The 20,838-nt window shown below is 38.8% G+C and overlaps 1 protein-coding gene and 1 non-coding gene across 3 annotated transcripts in view; both read right to left on the bottom strand.

The window, feature by feature from the left end:
* Positions 1 to 679: 679 nt before the first annotated feature.
* Positions 680 to 810, bottom strand: LOC148109366 (small nucleolar RNA SNORA46). The gene has a single exon (XR_015725998.1). It is a non-coding gene; the product is annotated as a small nucleolar RNA SNORA46 (small nucleolar RNA).
* Positions 811 to 5,560: 4,750 nt separating this feature from the next.
* Positions 5,561 to 20,838, bottom strand: part of GTF2F2 (general transcription factor IIF subunit 2) — a 133,783-nt gene continuing 118,505 nt past the window's right edge. For both annotated transcript variants that reach the window (XM_087865131.1, XM_045796778.2), the window contains one exon: positions 5,561 to 6,126. In XM_087865131.1, the coding sequence (XP_087721257.1) occupies positions 6,007 to 6,126 (120 nt within the window). In that variant the 3' untranslated portion in view covers positions 5,561 to 6,006. The remainder of the gene's footprint in view (positions 6,127 to 20,838) is intronic.

The following is a 20,838-nucleotide window of genomic DNA, read 5'->3' as shown; positions in this document are numbered from 1 at the left end:
ACCTCATTTAGCTCCTGCTCCCTATTTATCTTTATTAATTAGTTTGCTGTGGTGGAAGGATAAAGGATTGGGACTTCAAACCTCTAACATGTAATTCACTAAGACTGGTTTCCACTGTCACTTCAGTTGGACTATATTAAAGAAATGTGTTCACAGATGAATCGAAGTGGGAAAGGAGGCTGCAAATAAGGGAACAATTAGGTTATCTGCATCATTTTGACCTTGTGTGTACGACTGAAGGAGGCTAGTCCTGCCTAGCTGCTCATCCATTCCACCTGGTCCCAGGCAGTGATGACTTGCCCTCCACATGCTTCCATCAGACCGAGACTGGACGCGACATGTCGGGCCACACTCCTATACCACGCCAAGCTGCATCTGTGAGCACACTGAAGGTGTGTGCGGGCTCTCACGCCAACCACCCTGTCAAATAATACCCATGCGTTTGTTCTTTCTGTACTTCTTGCCCCCTGAATCTTGCTGAACTCTTAGACCCTGTTCAAAATCCACTTCAGGGGCTCGAGGAACGCTTTCCTGACTCCCCAAAGATGTAACTGATCATTTCATTCCCTGTGCTACTTCTATATTTCACATATTTTGTATACGATTAAGAACTTTCGACATGTCACACAGTGTTCTAAGTGCCTTACATACATTGACTTTTAAAACAATATACATATAGTTATGATCCTTAACCCCATACAGCACCAGCAGAATGGCACAAAGTCAGCTGTGCAACAGAAAGAGCCAGCGATTCCTCTGCACTACAGCATCGCCAAGAAAATTCCCCTCCACAGGTCTAAATACAGTGCTGACATACCGACTCATTGACCTTTCACTACAGTTCTGTGAAGCAGATACTTTTATCTATTTCACAGATGAGGAAACTAAGAGGCACACAAAGCAAACAGCCTGCTCTAAGTGACCTGCTTTGAATCCAGTAGCTCTTAAAACATTCTGCCGTGTATTTCTACCACTGCACTTCATACACCATGTTGGCTGGCTGTTTGCTTCCAAGTCCTCTTCAATACCGCGAGTGTCTGAAAGCAAGGACCTGTTCGTACTGAGCCCTGTATCCGTATGCCTTCGCAGTCCCAAACCGATCGGCTTCCGATCCGTTGTGCTTACAAGGCAGAGACCCTCAACTGTGACCAGCCAAATCACCAACTTTCTCATAAGCCTGGGTGATCTAGAAGGTAAGTAAATCAAGTACATTGGCCATCTGCAGTCATTCCTGGGCAATAATCTTATCTGAATCTAGAGCCAAAAAAACCACAAAGGAACATCATTCCGTAAGAAACTCCAGAACCTCAACAAAAATTGGAAACTAACCTCTAAGGGCAATGCAACTCAGGTAGAATCCAGAATTAACTCTCTGCGGATTCAAGAATGATAACTCGAGACTTTGCTACCCATTAGTAAGAAGTCAAATACAAAAGAGTTATAGGTCAATTACACCTCAATAATGTTAATAACAACAACATACAAACAACAAAAATCCAAACGGGAGACTCTGGGCAGGTGAACTGCAGCTAAGAGCAACCAGCAGCATGGGACCCATAAAAGCACACTTAATACACATAATAGTAACTAAGAGCCTGCGCTGCCCAGTGCTATTCTGGGATTTGAATCTGGCTCTGCCCCTGACTACCTTGGTTATGACCCTGGCTAGGTTCTTCAACCTTTCAGTACCTGATGTTCCACATCTATAAAATAAAGGCAAAAAGAGACCCATGTTTTAGTGTTGTTGTGAGGATTAAATGAGTAATAGGAGTCAAATGCTTAGCGCAGTGCCTGACATACAGCAAGGGTCCAATAAACAAAAGCTATTGTTCTTCCCGCTTATTTAGTAACACAGGCAGAGAACTGTTGGCATGTAAGGCACGTTAATACAAACACCCATCAACCTTTGCTCATGGTGCCTGGCACACGGGGCATTTAGTGGGCTTTCGCGGAATGCATGAATGAATGTTCAAAGTGCTTCCCAGGCTTTTGTTCAAGGAGAGAAACTAGAATGGCAATCAGAAATAAGGCTTACATGTCACAAGGATTAGCCCAGTGAGTCCTTCAATTTAGCATTCTGTTAACGAGATCGATGTATTACAGACAACCACTGTATGTGTTCATAATAATAATCCTTAGGCATTGTATAAATCCTCTTGTGTTTTAGGAATTTTCAATGGTTAAATTATATTCAAAGAATTATAATTAAGTATATATTACTGCATTCAAATGCTTTAAAAATTGGAAATCCATGTAGAGCATAAATGGCAACAATGAATTAACTGGAATATTCTGATTGATTGCAGCACTCAGTTCACACTTCTCTACCCACACAGTGTTGTATCTGTCTACATTCTCTATTTCCCACTAGACTGTGAACGCCTCTTATGTCTAGCACTTTAGTATCCACAGTGCCTGGGATATAATCATGGTCAGTAAATACTTGCACAGTTCTCTGTGCTCCATGACCACGCCACACTACGGTGTTTAGTCCAGCAACCTATTCTTTTGGTGTACTTACATTTTCACAAGACAAAAATCTTAAGATTTTTAATTACATTTCCATTTTAAATACATTTCCACAAGACAAAAATCTTAAGATTTTTAAATACCAATTTCAACATTTAAAAAAAAGGTACACTTTAAGAAAATCATTCTTTAAAACCGTAAAATTTAAGACGAACTGATCTGACAGAATCTAGTTTAAACTGGAAGCTAAAGCATCTAAAATGTCCTTGTAAATTTAGATGATTTCTAACAAAGTCAGATAAAAGCTGTTGATTTTCTTATAATAAACTATTAGGGGCTTATACTGCCATCTGTTAGATTTACATGGTACTACTGTACTATGGATGGTTGTACTTGCTCAAAGACCAGGAAGTAGGAAGAAGAAAAAATGGAAGTATGTAAAGAAAAGGAAGATTAAAAAGCAATCTCTGATTCCTATTCTTACACATGGAAATATTAGGCTCAGGAACCTGTTCTCGACTCACGTTAAAAAGAAAACTGAGTTGAAAAGAAAACCAACTTATCACCTCCTGGACTCTGACACAAATGCTAGGGAAAATGGCCAATGTACTGGGATGAGAGGTGGGTGCCCAGCCCAGCAAGTGCCCCTTCAGCCCAGTGCCCCAGCCTCCTATCACATTTCACAAGGGTCCTTAACTCCTAAAGAGGTCAAAAAAAGGCCACTGTAAAGCTGTGCACCTTACCTGGGTACTTGAAGTGTAGCAGGGATGAACATTTTAGCAAGAGGATCTTGACTTTAAAGAAGGGAGCTCAGTTTTCATCCTCTCAATAGGGAGTTTTGGGTGTTTGTATTAGAGATGCCAAAGACAAACTCCCTCACTCTCACAACTTCTTCTGGGGTCTGCACCACTTTCCTGGAGGGGAGGATTGGTGTGTGAGTGGGGGGGAAGGTTTCTGGAAAAGTACACTCTGGTATACACTTTGGCCCAAAGGTAGAATTCCCCCCAAAGAGGGATCGGGTCTCGTGACAGTGTGTTGGGCAGGAAATGGTTCTCTAAAATGGTCATTATCTACCTCTTCGAGCTATTTCTGAGGATTAAAAGAGATATTTTAGAGCATTTAACACACTGCAAGGCACATAAGGGCCTGATAAGTGTTTACTCTTATTTCACTGATTAAGTACCAACAACGATGAAAATAAGCTCCAAAGAAAATTTGTTCAGAGACCATTAGGAACAACTGCAACTCTGCTGAACTCCTTAAGGGCTGCTTATGATACAACAGAGCAAAAACCGTTTTCTTTTTTAAGATCTATCATTTTAGAAGTTACTGTGGCAACATGTAATTTCAAATCTTCCCAATGCCCAGCAACCATAATATATTTATTACAGTTTGTTGGTCAAAACGTCCCTTAAGTGTGTGTAACTAGCGGAGTTTAACTAAATCACCTACGAAGCATGGCCCTCCTGTGCTCTTATGATGTGACATCTTACCAGATGTGTATGTCTCTTACTAGCTTTCCTGTCTCTCAAAGCACAGTGGCTATGAGGGCTTAGGACTCCTACTTCCTGATAGCTGGATGTGGAAAGAAAGCATGTTTACAGAGCAAGAGAGTGCTGAAATAAAAGAATAAAGGAACCTTTATTCTAGTATTCTAGTATTCTAGTATTAAGTAAGAAAGCAATTTCAAAACATCTAATCAGGAATGGTACCGGCCTGTATTCTAGTATTCTAGTGTTCTAGTATTAAGTAAGAAAGCAATTTCAAAACATCTAATCAGGAATGGTACCGGCCTACCGCCTAGATTAGCTCTGCCACTGAACTGGTCACCCATGTTTAAGAGACTCGAGCAGATACTGTCAGGTGTGATGAGGTAAAAGAGAATGAAAATAAGCTGCAGAAAGCAGATCTGCAGAAAGACCAGAGCAGAGCTTCAGACGAGACACTATTCTGCCCTGGAAGCGCTGCCAGCGGCTACACAGTTCAATCTGGCAGGCGCTGTCACCATAAAAACTAAAGACAGAAGTAGAGGACACAGAGGTCTGTTTCAGAGCAGGACCAAACATCAAAAAAAGACAAGGTCTGGGGGGAGATCTATGCTGTGAACCAAGCACATGACAGGTACCCAGAATTCTCAATTCTGTACAGATTTGTCACACCATTACCCATCTGTTTCCTGACACTGAGTCTCCGCCAGAAACTGAAAGGTAAGGGGGATACATTTGGTTCCTGCACCAGAACAGAGTAAGACCACCCTCCCTCATCAGAATTTTATTTTACAGTGGGAATGCAAAGATAAACATTTTCCCAATGCAGTAGTACTCAACCTCAATGCTGAAAATCAAATCATACAGAAAAATATTTATCTCAATGGATGGGTTTCTCCTTGATTGGCTTTAATTATATAACATTTTCCTAAATTTTTAGCATTTGCTACTTCTTGGTTGCAAGCACACAGAAGCAGCTGACAAAACGAACAAATAAAAAGCAACTTTTTCTTGTGTTTCATTTGTTAAAGCTTCTTGGGTTTTGGTGGTCTTGTTTGTGGGGATGTTTGTTTTTGCGACTGCCTAACACATATCAGCCTCACCCCTACAACCCTCCATTAGTTTGTCAACATCATTTGTCAGGTGATAGTTGGTACCTGCCAGATGAATATGCAGCAAAATTCTGGAGTGAAGTCAGTTTCTGAGAAGCTTATAATCTGGACGGGGAAGATATATCTTGAATTATTGGAAAAACACTTAATTTCTAATTCTTTTATAAGCAAAATAAAAGAGGGGCACCAGGTTGGCTCAGTCGGTAGACCACGCGACTCTTGATTGTGGGGTCATGGGTTCGAGTCCCATATTGGGCATAGAGATTACTTAAACAAAAAAATCTTAAAAAAAAAAAGGCAAATAAAAGAAATATCTATTCGACAAAATTTTTTCCATTTCTCATGTCACTAACACTAGGGTAATATGCAAGCTAATGATGAAAACTATCCTAGGTACAAACATAAATGCTCTCTTCTTTATTAGTGGGTGTGGATGTGAAACATGATCACCTGTAAAAATAAATAAATAAAGACAGCTTTGTTCTTGGACAATTTCAGAATAAGGAACTTTGGCTTTTTATTCCTTTTAAGACTTTCTGTAGTTGACTACTTTTTTCTTGCTTTGCCATTCACTTCGGACTTGTATCACCTCAGATCCTCAGAGATAAAACAAGGACAGAGAGTCCTCATTTAGAAAACATTTCCTAATTTTACATTTTAAAAGTCAATATTTAAAAAGAAAAACCTTCTTAACTCCCCCAGCCCCTCACCCCATTCTGAATAATCTAGTTTAATACAAGCCTATAAATAAATTTTTTTCCTCAAAAAAACACTTAAGTAACTTTACAAGAATTATTGTTTAAAAAATTTACCTAGGGAAATTAAAGTTCCAGTCCTTTTACCCCTACAACAGACGGTACTCAAGTATTCGAGTATCAGTGGTGTTTCCTCAGCGCATCACCCTTTAGTTGTTCTGTTAGCATGCTGGGTAAGTCTTCTTAATCACTCTTTTCTTCTCCTTGATAATGTCTATACTCTGGCTTCAGCTCCCATGTGTTTTTGTGGGTCCCTTTTACATTCTGAACGCCAATTTCTTTCAATATTTCCTTTAGGTACCCCTAAAAACAAAAACAACCCAAGATGAGACTATGAAGGCAGGAAACAAAATTTAAAATAAAACCGTACACCAAACCATGCTCATAAGTAATACAAATTATGATCTTGAAAGCTCAACAAGATTTCTCTATAAAGATGTTCGATAAACTGCGTCTTGGTTCTACACATGCAGTACATGATAACTGTGTTAAATATACACTCATTTGCATTAAAGGGATTGGAAGTCTGGCATGCCAATGACCTGAGAGCTTTAAAAAAAAAAAAGTCTAGATGAAAATACACTAGAAAGTTACTGGTGTTCACTGTTTACTAAGATGACACAGTATACCACGTGTAATCTTCCCTTGAGTTCAGTGGCCTCACTCAGTTCACAGTTGGGTAGGGTTATTCTTGGATTGGAGCCAGTCGTTTCAGAAGCAGGAGCATATATAAAAAAAATAACAAATATTTTTGGGATGATAATATTCTAGAAAGCAAGCACAGGACAGGCATCCAGAATAATCAATTCTAAGGTGACTTTTCAAATTTGCTATCAGGCCACTTGTTTTTCCTGTGTAATAAGGAAAGTTATTACTCATCTTTAGTATTATTTGATCTTGGCCAAGCTTGCCAAGACAGGGTAAGGAATAAGAAGTGATAATAAGACATGCTAAAAGCCATGGGGCCTGCAGTTTTCTCATGCTTGGCTACTCCAGAGGAAGGAGGTGAGCAATGACTTAGGGCAGAACTGTTTTATGTTATTTTAGGTCCCTCAAAATTCAATACACATTAACCAAATGATTACTGTATTCGGGGAAGTGATGGCTGTGATAAATATAATACCAAATCCTACCTTTACTTGCCAATGCCCAACGCCAAAAAGCATTCCACTGTACATTGACCAATTAAATTATACTACTTCCTTCTTGGCAACAGAGAGAAAAGTTAATTATTTATAAGTGTTTTCTGGGGAGCCTGGGTGGCTCAGTCAGTTAAGTGTCTGCCTTCAGCTCAGGTCATGATCTTGGGGTCCTGGGATCGAACCCCACATCCTTGTGCTTGGGAATCTCTGCTCAGCGGGGAGTCTGCTTCTTTCTCTCCATCTGCCCCTGCCCCTGCTTATGCCCTCCCTCTCTCCCTCTCTCTCGTGCACTCTTTCTCAAATGAATAAATAAAATCTTTTTAAAAAAGTTTTTTTTCCTCTGCAGAACCAATCCAGTAATATTTTGTGTATATGCTTCAAAGAACCAGTTACAGTACTAGTGACTCACCCTGTTGATAGAAGATGTAATTTTTTTTATTTATTGAAATGAGGCACTGATTAGAAAAATGGTTGAGAAGCTCTTCCAGAGATAATGTTTAAGGCAGTGCCCTTCCTGGGGCTTGACTGCCTCAGAACCTCATGGGAAACTTGTTAAATAAACCTCTCAAATCAGGCCTAGTTAATCAAAATCTCTGGGGCCAGGCCTGGGAATCTGCATTTTCACAAGCCTCTAGGAGACTCTGATTTAGCTACACTAAAGCTCCAAGGCATCTGCTTTAAGGGTTCGTCCAGCTCTAATACTCTAGGATCTTGAGTCCTTGAAGTTTGCTTAGTTCTCTCAGCCTCACAATTTCTGGGGATTGTGTGACAACAAACACAATCGAATACCACTTTACACTGATGTATAATGCTCTACTGTTTAGATCCTTTCATTTAGGAGTGGGTTGTCACCTAGAAACAATAGCTGATTAACACCGGAACTACATGGCCCTGGATGGCTTAGCTGGACTACTGGTGTGGCCTTCCCATTCCAGCAGCCAGGGCCCAGCAGGTGGCAGCAATGAATCAAATGAGGCCTGGGTTTCCCCCAGGAAGAAGCCTGCTTGCTCCCACACTTTCTGCAGTTGCTTTCACTAAGGGATCTGTGCCAATGAGTAAGCATAAAGGCTTGAAACATCCAGGTAATAAGCACATCTGCTCTGCTATCTGCCACTTCAAATCACATTTTTAAAACGGGACACTGTTCATAAGCTACTTTCTAATTAAACAGTATTCATAAAGGGAAAATGCTGTGCTGGACATAAAGGATTTTCAGTTTAGATGCCAAGAATGACATCTTTGTAAAATTCCAAAGGATGATTTATTGTGAGGCTGGCTACAAACTTGGACACAAACAATCAAACAACTGGCTGCACTGCTCTGGGTCAAAACTGGAAAGAGCAACCGCTGGGGGCGCTGTGATTGTGAGACAGCAGCTCTCTGGACTTCAAGACTAGCGTGCCCATTCAGAAGCCAGATACAGGACACGAAAAGCCTCAAATGGGTTAAACACAAGATAGTAGAGTCTCAAGTGTACAAATTCAGTTGCTTTCATGTATAGTCCACACTCATTTTGTTAAATTAGTATAAGGTTATGGAGTATTTTGTTTTCTTAATGAAAAGTCACTCATTATTTCCTTTTCAACAATAAGAAGAGAATGAGATATTCAGTCTGTCAATTTGTCAGGTAACAAGATGGGATTAGGATCACAATATCTAGCCACGGTAAGAGTTCTTTTTTTTTGGTGGAAGGTGGGGAAGGAGACATTTCTGGAGTTTTAGAATGTTCCAAACTGCAACCTAAAGCCATTTTACTCTAACCAAATGAATTAATTTGGCACAACTCATTAGTAGAGAAAGTAATAGTAATGATAGAGAAACACAGGTCACAAAGGTCCCTGAAGGAAAGACCCAGGTAGGTAACAGTGAGATCATGTCATTCCTCTGTTGAAAAAAAATTTTTTTAAATACTTATTTATTTGAGAGAGAGAGCACACGCATGCAAGTGGGGTAAGGGCAGAGGGAGAGTGAGAAGCAGACTCCCCGCTGAACAGAGAGCCCAACATGGGGCTCGTTCCCACGACCTTGGGATCGTGACCTAAGCCAAAGGCAGATGCTTAACCGACTGAGCCACCCAGGCACCCCCGCTGAAAACTTTTTAATGACTTCCCCACTATGGCCTACAGGTTAAATTCCATACTCCTTCACAGACATCCATTCAGGCCTGCCTTTTCCCTTTGGCCTCATCTTCTAAGAATTCCCTGAATACATACTGTCATTTCTGTGTCTACATGCTTCTAGTTTTCTCCATATGCTATTCCCTTTCCCTGTCATACTTATCCCCCTCCCTTAAATCTGAACTCCTCATCCTTGAAGACTCTGCACAAAGGTCACTCTCTCAGACCAACTTTCCCTAACAGTCCCATCTCTTAGATTTTCATTTCACACTCTATGTACTTCAGTGATAGCCTTCATACTACACTATAACCCTTGACTCGCATGCCTCTTTCCCATCAAGCCATGTGCTCCTATTACAGTGGCTGCCTGCCTATCACAGAGGCTCAGGACACTCACACTGAATAAGTAGGGTATGCTTAAGAGTAAACAAGGGAACTAAGAGGATTTAGTGGGGGAGGTGTTTGAGGTAAGATCACTTAGATGGTCCATAGGACTAAACTATGCTAACTCTAGTTCTTCTCGTTTTTAGAACTCAGGCTCTAATTAACTTATAGGGCAATGAGAAATACAAGTTGACTAACTGTATCACCTGAATCTGGATGACATTTATCACTAAAAATCTGTATTAGAGTGGTAAAATATTGTTGGGGACAAAGCCATCTGAGGGGGAAATTTTAAAGATTCTAACAGGATTGAAGATCAATGGGCAATCTAACTTTCCTTTTATAAAAATTCATATATTCATACAAATCTTTTTTTTAGAAGCTACTATGGGCCAGACAGAGTGGCAACACAGTCTTCATCCTCAAGAGTTTACGGTTTAAGAGTAGGGTGTGTGAGTGGGGAGGCTAAAGGCATAGAAGCAGGCCATCACAAACTAAAGTGCAGAAATAAGGACACATATATATACAGGATATTGTGGGAGCACTGAGAAGGGGCCCTTAACCCAGCTGGAGTCACGATCTTAGGTTTTGAGGATGTGTATTTGATCCTTTGAATTGAATGGCAATTCTGTGCGGAGATCAGGATATACTAGTTCTTCTCCTCTCATATTCAACAATGACTTTCCAATTTAATCTTCTGCCTGACCACCTGCATTTTAAACAAAGAATTCTAGAACTCAGTAGATCGCCTTTATGTGACACAGGACTGGAGAGATTTCTCATTACTGCTATGTGCAGTGCTGTAGAACAAGATCTGAAATAATAAACTGGCTCAGGTCCAGCAACCCTTCATCAAAGGGACGTGTGGGAGAGTATTTACAGCAAGTCTGAATTGCAGAGAAAGAAGGGATAGAACAGGATAGCTTCCTTGGAAGGAAAAGGCAAAGCAAATACTGGACCAAAGAGGTCAAGTGATTAGGATGTGATTTGCATATTTGTGGGTCAAGACAACACTGTGGTGAGGGGCGCCTGGGTGGCTTAGTCGTTAAGCGTCTGCCTTAGGCTCAGGGCGTGATCCCAGCGTTCTGGAATGGAGCCCCACATCAGGCTTCTCTGCTAGGAGCCTGCCTCGTCCTCTCCCGCTCCCCCTGTTTGTGTTCCCTCTCTCGCTGGCTGTCTCTCTCTGTCAAATAAATAAATAAAATCTTTAAAAAAAAAAAAAAAAAGATAACACTGTGGTGGCCCAAAAGCCAGAAATCAACAGATCATATTCCTATCCCCCCACCCCCAATCACGACAAACCTATGTAGAGTAACAAGGCACAGGAGCCGACTACTGCAGTCTTTCTCTTTCTCCTCCCATCCCTCCCTCCCTCCACCCCCACCATTTCTCATATCATCTTTTCCTCTACTGCTCTGCCAACCAATTCCCAAACCAGGAATTTCAGTGAAGTGTAACGTATATATAATAATAAACTAATTGTATCTAAATTCCTAGAAATTGGTCAAAAACATGTATCTCTGACAAACAGCTGATCACCAACTATTAATGCTTTAGGCGAACAAATAATATGACCCTATTAGATGTCTCGTCACAAAATCTCCGCAGAAAGGTTGGACTGAAGAGACAATATGCAATCTATACCAAAGACAGCACAGGTTAATGCCAGTCACTAAAGGGCAGTCATTATATGCTTTTTATAAAATGATCCAACAATGCAAGAGGGGCATGATCAGTTCTGTATAATTTCAAAGTATCATTTCAAATGAGTTGTGTGATTAAAACAGAGGACTTACTGATAAAGATGTTAGTGGCTCCAAGGCACAAAATTCTTTCATTAAAAAAACAAACTACACATTAGGCATAAGCTATTAACAAAGGCAACATATGTTTTCACTCCTCTAGATAGAGAAAACTGCAAACAGGATAGGGAAGGGAACACTGAGGATTCTCTGGGACATGGGCCATGTCGGTATTTTTATCCTCTTTTCCTTCTGGTTTCACCTCCACTTTCCTACTAGACCTCACCGCCCCCCATCTTCCTCTCAGCTCACACAGGCCGCATTCCTCCCTCTGTAAAACTCTGAGAAGTAGAGATGATGGGTAATGAAGTGGTCAAGGCACAAGCCCTATCTTATGGCTTAATCCAAATTCTGGAAAAGCATAGCACTGGCAAATGATTCACATGTTCGCACATATCAGATGAACAAAGTTTACCTCCTTTGGGCCAAAACTTTCAATTTAACTATTTGTTTAAAGATGTTTCCTAAACTGTATTTTTTTTTTTTTTTAGGGTGCCGGGTGGCTCATTTGGTTAAGCATCTGCCTTCAGCTCAGGTCATGATCCCAGGACCCTGGGAATGAGTCCCACATGGGGCACCTGCTCAGCAGACAGTCTGGGCTCCCTCTACCCCTTCCCCCTGCTCATGATCTCTCTCTCCCTCACTCTCTCTCAAATAAGCACATAAAATCTCAAAAAAAAAAAACACCCAAAAAACCCTGTATTTGTTTATTTGTATGCTAAACATAAGTTAACCTTGGAATACTGCAAGATATTCCAAGGCTGAGATATGATGGCTTTCAACTGGGAAAAGTGTATACATATATAGCTAATGTTGAAACTGTTATAATTAGGAAAATACAACCAGAAATATCCAAAATGTAACAAAGTAGCAAAAACTAAAATTCCTTTTGAAATTTAAATATGTGGAATTTAAGAAACAAAACAGATGAACATAGGGGAAGGGAAGGAAAATGAAATAAGATGAAAACAGAGAGGGAGGCAAATCATAAGAGACTCTTAATTACAGGGAACAAACAGGGTTGCTGGAGGGGAGGTGGAGGGTGGATGGGGTAACTGGGTGATGGGCATTAAGGAAGGCCCTTGAAGTAATGAGCACTGGGTGTTGTATGCAACTGACGAATCACTGAATTCTATCTCTGAAACTAATAATACACTATATGTTAAATTGCATTTAAATAAAAAATAAAATAGAAAAGGCAAAAAAAAAAAGGAAATTTAAATATGAATTCGTGCATTTAGAACCATGGCAACTATCTATTAGTGTCTTTGTTGTGAAGTATAGTTCCAAACGTACAAAAAAATAAGAAGATATTAATTGGCATAGTTATTATTAGTCTATTTGAAAATATTGCTAGAAATTAAATGACAAGCAAAGAGACTATAGGTATATATTTTACCAATAGAGAGTCTTCTGTAAATTAGCTAGCACTCCCAATGCTGAAGTATTATCTATCCTTAAAATATCTGGAATAGAGAGTGAAGTTTTACCTTAGGGCAATAGTAGATAAAAAAGTTTTTGATGGCTAAGGATTAAAAAAGGATTGTTGACAACCTGGCAGTTAGTTCCTCAGGTTAAAAAGAGTTATAAAGTGACTCAGCAATTCCACTCCCAAGAGAAAAAAACAAAAAACAACCAAAAACCTATGTTCACATAAAAAACTTGTACATGAATGTTTACCGCAGCTTTCTTGATAATAGCCAAAAAGCAGAAACAACTCAAATGTCTATCCATGAGTGAACGGATAAACAAAATGTTGTATCTCTCTCTATAATAGTATACTAGTTGGCAATAAAAAACAACGAAATATTGATACACGCCAAAATGTGGATGACATCTGAAAATGTTATGCCTAGATTAAAGAAGTCAGTTATAAGAGACACATATTATATGATTCCATGTATATGAAATGTCCAGAGTAGGCAAATCTCCACGGATAGAAAATAAATTAGTATTCACCTAGGGTAGGGATGGGAGAAAGGGGAGTGACAGCTAACAAGTATGGGGTTCTTTTTGAGGTGAAGAAAATGTTCTAAAATTGATTGTGGTGATGGTCATACATCTCCGTGAATATACTAAAATCCTGTGAACTATAATTTAAAAAAAGATTTTATTTATTTGAGCTTAACTGAACTGAGCCACCCAGGCGCCCCTGAAAATAAAGATTTTTAAATTGGTGGTGGTGGGGGAGGAGACCTATCTAGCTCATTACAACAAATTAAGATAATACCATTTTAAGTCAATCAGAGAAAGACAATTATCCTATGATCTCGCTGATATGTGGAATTTGAGAAACAAGGCAGAGGAATAGAGGGGAAGAGAGGAAAAAATGAAACAAGACAAAAACAGAGAGGCAGACAAACCATAAGAGACACTTAATCTCAGGAAACAGAGGGTTGCTGGAGCAGAAAGGGGTGAGGGGATGGGGTGGCTGGGTGATGGACACTGGGGAGGATATGTGTTGTGGTGTGCGCTGTGTATTGTGTAAGACTGATGGATCATAGACCTGTACCCCTGAAACAAATAATATATTACATGTTAATAATTTAAAAAAAAAGGTTTTTGGAAAACTGGAAAGCAAACTAAATTCCATAATAAAGTCTGTATAGAATATGACATTAAAAAAAAAACGTCATTTTTTATTACCAAGTTATGATGGTTAATATTTCCAATAAACAGTGGCTAGCTGTGTGTATCAGTCCATATGCACTGGAAAATATGATGGAATTAGAATATCTTTATCTTGGGACATTCTAGAAGGAATGTCTCTATAAAGCTGCAGTACAGAACTGACACAAGGTTTTCTGCCAACAGGCATATCCTCTGGTATCTCAATTCTCCTGTGAGATAGAGAAACTGGGAAGCTGTGAACACTTATCTTAATCCACAGAGTCATGCTTTCTCTAGTGCTGAGACCAATGCAAAGAAATTTATCTCTTTCCTGAGATAATTTCCATAAGGGTGGCAAGCCTAAAAACAAGTCCTTCTAACTTGTTCAAGGACTGAATAAAGAAATCAGAAGGTGGTTAATAAGCTTAAAACTTACTTTAACCTTTCTTCAGATGATGCTAGAAGGGTAGGGAAGAAGATTTTATAACTAATGACATTTTTCAGATTAAATATAATTTTGTGGCTGACTGCTTAATTAAAAATTCTGGGGTTCCTGGGTGTCTCAGTCAGTTAAGTATCTGATTTCCAACTCAGGTCATGATCACAGGGTCCTGGGACTGGGCCACTTAAGGCTCCGCGCTTAGCAGGGAGTCTGTTTCTCTCTCTCCCTCTCTGCCCCTCCCCTGCTTGTGTTCTCTCTCTCTCTCTCTCTCTCAAATAAAAAAATAAAATCTTAAAGAATAAATTCTATGTAAACTTTGTATATAAATAAATGCCCAACTTTCTCTACTGGGTGCTTATGTTAAATATTGCTTTCATCTACATAGTATTTCTGTAAAATCTGGACCCAATTGGTTATGTTAGTAAATTCACATCAAATTTTACCACATTCAGAAATATGGTAAAAAAAGGGCGAAAAAAAAGGTGAAACATAACATGTAAGTTAAAGGAGGAAATGTTATTATAATAAACTCAATAGATCTATTATTAAAATCTTCTACAAGTACGTATTAAATTTTCATGTGTTTAAATTTCATCCATTTACATTCAATACAATTCAAATAGTTAATTTATTTTAGTATGACATTTCATATTCTAAAGCTTAACAATAAATCAGGTTCTACATCATTAATTAGCAAATAATTATTTTTTAAAACAGAAGTCTCACAAAAGGCTGTCATTAATATGCTCTGTGAGAAATTGGTGGGGTTTTTTTTTACTAGCATCATTCGAAAATGATACAAAAATAAGATGATACAAAAATAAAAACTTCCATTTATAGGAAAAATGAACTAAAAGGGATATGTTAACAGAAAGGAAATAATAAAGATTTCAGAAAAAAAAAGTAAAAAAAGAAGGAAAATGTATGTCAGAACAAAACATTATATTAAAAACCCGACTTATTAAGTAGTAAATTAAGGAATAAGTTTCAAACATTAAAAATGCCTATTTTTACTTTGGATTAGGAACTGAATGAGCTAAGATAAAGCTTAGATCCCATTCTCTATGTACCTGGCTTAGATCAATGATGATGATTTTTTTTTTTAATTTAAAGATTTTATTTATTTATTTATTTATTTATTTATTTATTTATTTGAGAGAGAGACAGCGAGTGAGCAAGCATGAGCAGGGGGAGGGGCAGATGGAGAGGGAGAGGGAAAATCTCAAGCAGATTCTGCATTGAGCGCAGAGCCCAACCTGGGGCTCGATCTCAAGACCCTGAGATCATAACTTGAGCAGAAATCAAGAGTCAGATGCTTAATGGACTGTGCCACCCAGGGGCCCCAATGATAATTCTTAAGGAGAAAGCCTGCTGAGAGAGACAGTTTTTTGTTTTTTCCTATTAAAAAGTGGTTCCTACTGTCAGAAAAATATTTTCCTTGCTTGCCTATATACACATGCACATGTGTGAATACAGAAGAGGCAATGCGGTAAGAGATATTCCTAGACTGAAGTCAGCACAAGTGGGGTCAAGTTACTGGGCAACTCCTTCTCTGGGTTTACAAGTATCCTGAGTCAGATATACTCATGCACACACACAGATATGTGTATATAATTTATATGATATATACGTATCATAATTTATAATATATATGTCATGAAGAGGAAACAGGAACACAGTTGTCTGGCTGTAACAATTTAGGGAATGATGGTGTCACTTACTGAAATGGGGAAGTCTGGGAAGTCTTTGGAAGGGAAGAGAAATCAGAGTTCTGTTCTGAACATACAAAATTTGAGATAACAATAAAATGACTAATACTGACTAGATGCTAACTCCATACCAGGCGACATGGCACAAAGGTGGGAAAGGCAGTAGGCCCTGCCTGGCAGAGTACCCCTAACCCCAACTTCTTGGTTCAGGAATGGGCATACCAACCCCTACCAGCTCAATTAAAAATCTTCCCTAGGGATTTTATCAGGACAAATATTCACTTTATGCTTAGGGGTTGCTAGCTGTGAGGTGTCTGAGGAGGTCATTTTGGCTACCACATGGCAAGATCCAGCCTAAGAGTAAAGACAACACACACACACACACACACACACACACACACACACACACACAAAACAATGAGGAGAGATGCGGAAAGATGGGAAGAGACAGGTCTAACTAAATAATATTAGTAGCTGGATCTAGTCATGGCTAAAGCTAGATGCATTCCTGAACTTCCTGCTACATGAGCCAGCCAATAAATTCTATTTTTTTTTTTTTTTAAGAGACAGAGTGGGGGGGGGGGGGCGCCTGGGTAGCTCAGTCGTTATCGAGTCCCACATCGGGCTCCTCTGCTGGAAGCCTGCTTCTTCCTCTCCCACTCCCCTGCTGTGTTCCCTCTCTTGCTGGCTGTCTCTCTGTCACATTAAAAAAAAAAATCTTTAAAAAAAAAAGAGACAGAGTGGGGAGGGAGGGAGAGAGGGAAGGAGGGAGGGAGGGAGGGAGAGAGAGGGGGAGGGGGGAGAGAGAGAGAATATGAGAATCTCAAGTGGGCTCCACATTCAGCACAGAGCCCGATATGGGGCTCAATCTTATAACCCTGAGATCATGACCTGACCAAAGTCAAGAGTCGGACACCATCCAGGCGCCCCACAATAAACTTTATTTTTGTTTAAGCTAGTTTGAATTAAATTTCTATTCTCTGCAACTGAAAGAGTCTCAACGAATTCACAGATCTGTAATAGCACAAACTTTGCGTATTTTTTAAGTAAGTTCTATGCCCAACATAGGGCTTAAACTCACGACCCCAAGATCAAGAGTCACATGCTCCACCAAATGAGCCAGCCAGACACCCCTATAACATCATAAACTTATCAATAAAATTTTGTTTTTTGACAGAAGAAACATTCAGTAGGTCAAATTGTCTAGCCATTTTATCCTTCAAAAAAGCCTATCTTCTTGTACCTTATTGAAGTCAAATTTTGCTTAAATTACTTCTACTCATGCCTTTATTTAAGTGTATCCAGAAACAAATCCTCAGCATTAGGTTAATACTGCCTTATTGCTGCAATGGCTTTGTTTACTGAAAGACCACTATGTGCAAATAAAACTACCTATTGAGCATTATTTAGTGCTGAGGAACTTGAAGTATGGGCACTAATTGCTTCAAAGTCAAAGCCATCTGAGTCTTTGCCCAGTTTTTCCTGTTAATTTGAACTTACTTTAATAAAAAACATGCAAGTTGCTTGATGACATATTTGAATTAAGCAATGGTCTCCGGGACTCACATGACTGGGGACTGTTGATTTAGAAGGGATCATCAATAATTAAATATAAACTTCCCTGGATCGTGCCAGGAAATTGGGTGGATACAGCACAAGGAGATTAGGGGTTCACTTATAATCGGGGCTAATTTTCAATGATACTTTTAGCAGAAAGATGTGGTTCAAGGAACACTGGAAATGGCTGCTATGCTAGAGAACAGGGTGTCAGGGCTCAAAGTGGTCTTGGCAGTTTGGTGTTTCAAAGGGAGCAATTAGATAAAGTTTCAAAGGATTTAAATTTTGAAGGAAATGCTGTGTAAGCTTCTATTTTAAAGATATAATAAAATATAAAGACTACACATAACAAATTCAAGGTGAAAGATCAAAGACTGCAGGGGAAAAGTAATGGGCTTCTTCTAGTATTTCACATTAAGGAGGGCTTAAAAGCCCAATTTTAAACCATATAAAAACACCCCTTTTAATGGGTACCATGTTTCTGACTTCACATTAGTTATCAGAGCTTGGCCTTTTAAAATTGGCTTATTTGCCCTTAATGAGTAACTTTAACTCCTTGATTGTTAATGCAAGTCACATACTGACCAATGAGAGAAAAAGTCTGCCCATAAGGACAGTTTCTCTGATCAGTAATTTTGCTTACAGCAGTGAAGGCTTTTAGAAAGAATACAGAGAGGAAAGAATTGCAAAAACAAGAATAATACCACAGGTTCATTCAGAATGTGCCAAAAATGACACTCTAGGGGCGCCTGGGTGCCTCAGTCGGTTAAGCGTCTGCCTTCGGCTTGGGTCATGATCCCAGGATCCTGGGATCCAGACCCTCACTGGGCTCCTTGCCAGTGAGGAGTCTGCTTCTCCGTCTCCCTCCTTCTCCTGCTCATGCTCTCACTCTTGCTCTAATAAATAAAATCTTTTTTAAAAAATGACATTCTAAAGGTCAGAAAGCAGATGGTAACTTAAGAGTATAGTAGTCATGTTAATGACAAAGAGAATGTGTTAAAGTGATAGACTTCATGGTTAGAAATCTATTATCAAAGGGGGCACTGGGGACCACCAGAAAATGAGAGAAAGTCATTAAATGCATATACTAAAGAAGTGTTTAATACAAACAAGATCTTTTTTTTCTTTTACAAGGGGGCTCAAAAATTTGTTTGTATTAAACATTAAATGTATTTAAATACTCTGTCCAGAACTATTCGTCTAAATGGCAGGGCTGGGACTTGAACGGAGATCCCATTACTCCAAAACCACTGCTCTTTCCATCTTTCCAGGAAAGCCCTTTTCCTGGATCACTGATCTTCATGCTCTACTCTCCTTCATTCTCCTGGGATTGCTCAGATTAAAATCAGATTAGTAAGGGTGTACTAATGACCATGAGTGCAGACTCACTTATGTACTGTGAATGTTTTAAAGGGGATAGTTACCTACATGGAGGAGAGCTGGCCTTGGGCTACTTTCTAGGTGAGGTCTGTCAATTCAATTCAAATACAAGAGGGAGGTGGAGAGGAGATAAAATAGGGGAGGGAGAGAATCACAGATTTAGGGTTGGAAAGGAGCACAACAATCGTCCAGTCCAATTCCCTCAATTTTAGGAATGGAAGGAACTTTCTCAGATCCCAATGGGGTAGGTAAATGGCAGAACTGAACCCATGCGGACCACTTCTTGCCCCCTCCTCTAGGGGGAGATAACCGTAACCCTGTCATTCCACACTTCCTTGAGACTGTCCCCCTCTCCTGCCATAAATGACATGAGGCCTGTTGTTGAATCCATCGGAGTAAAACATGGTAGTCCTTGGATACTGAAGATGGGGCCGTTTCCTTTTTTTCAAATCAATTCCTCTAATATTTACTGAATTTCTACTATGTTTATGTTGTAGAGTGTATAAATATTTAAGGATATGACTAATACACAACCCTGTCTTCAAGAACCTTATGTTTGCTGAGACAATTTAGTCTCTAAATAATAAGACTATTATAAAATAATTTAGTTTGTGGATTAGTGGTTCACAAGCTCCTTGAGGTTCCCAGGCCCTCTATGAGAATCTGATATTAACTATGGATCTGCTCCCCAGAAAAACCCACATATTTTTGCACATATTCAGGAGATTACTGGATCTCATAAAATGCATCTACTGACCATGAGTTAAGAAGTTCTATTTTGGGAGATTCACTGAGTACCTCTACATAAAAATTATCTGAAAAACCAAAGCTGAGAGAAATACTAGTTATCCCTTTCCTTTGATGTAAAATGAGTAAACTTTAAAAACAATGTTGTTCCAAGTTAAGGAACTGGAAAGCAAAGAAATTGCTTTCTCTAATATCATCTGAATGTCCTTTCTACAAATACTTATTTTCCCGTATCTAATTTTTGTGTGTATTTTATTCCGTAAGAATATATTGTTTGCATTCAGTTTCCAGAGGGCCTTTTCTCATATATGTATTTCTCATATACATAATATATATGAAGTTTACATTCACAAGGATAAACTTCATTAAAAGCAGAAAAAACACGGGCTTACCTAATGAATTATTCTATTTCTTTCTCTTTTTTTTGGTTATAGTTTGAAATGCTGTTTTTAAGGCTTTGATACTGAAGAGAGTAAGTCATTAAGAGGAGCTGATAATACTGCAGCATGAGCACTTGGCTCTTCTCTACTAAAAAAAAGTATTTAGATCTTTTGGAATTTAATTTCTTAATTAAAAAGTATAACAGTAAAGAAATTCCTGCAGAAGTGGGAAACTGTACAATCAATACTGAGGTCTCATAAATCATTTCCTAAAGCTTTGAATAAATCAGAAAAAAACATACAGCAAACTCTTTAATACACTGTTACTTGGTTATGTTAAAATGTTTTTTAAAACTGGCTATCATGTTACATATTCTTAAGGAAATAAATGGAGGAGTTAGAACTGACAATATTCCTGAATATACTAGCAAGGTGGAAAAATGATAATGAAAACTAGATAAAAGGACAGAAAATAAAAGAAATCCCATTTAATTTTTTAAAACCCTGTAAATAAATACTGTCATAATTCAGTTCGCTGCTTTACTAATGTTAAGAAAGTTAAATGGAAGGAAATGCATTGGAGAAAAGGGATGTGGATTCCTTATTTGTTACCAGTATTTTAAACGGATTAGAAATAACAAATCGTTAGCAAATAGGCACAAAAGTCTGGAGCAGGGACAAAAATTATCTATAGAACAAACATAAATTTTCTAAAACACTGATTTATTAAACTTTTCCTTAAAAA

The sequence above is a fragment of the Ursus americanus genome, chromosome 10 (assembly GCF_024610735.1).
Source record: "Ursus americanus isolate L20-20 chromosome 10, mUrsAme1.1.p, whole genome shotgun sequence".
Classification (NCBI taxonomy): domain Eukaryota; kingdom Metazoa; phylum Chordata; class Mammalia; order Carnivora; family Ursidae; genus Ursus; species Ursus americanus.
Note: the sequence above shows the minus strand (reverse complement) of the source record. Positions and strands in the feature narration are given on the sequence as shown.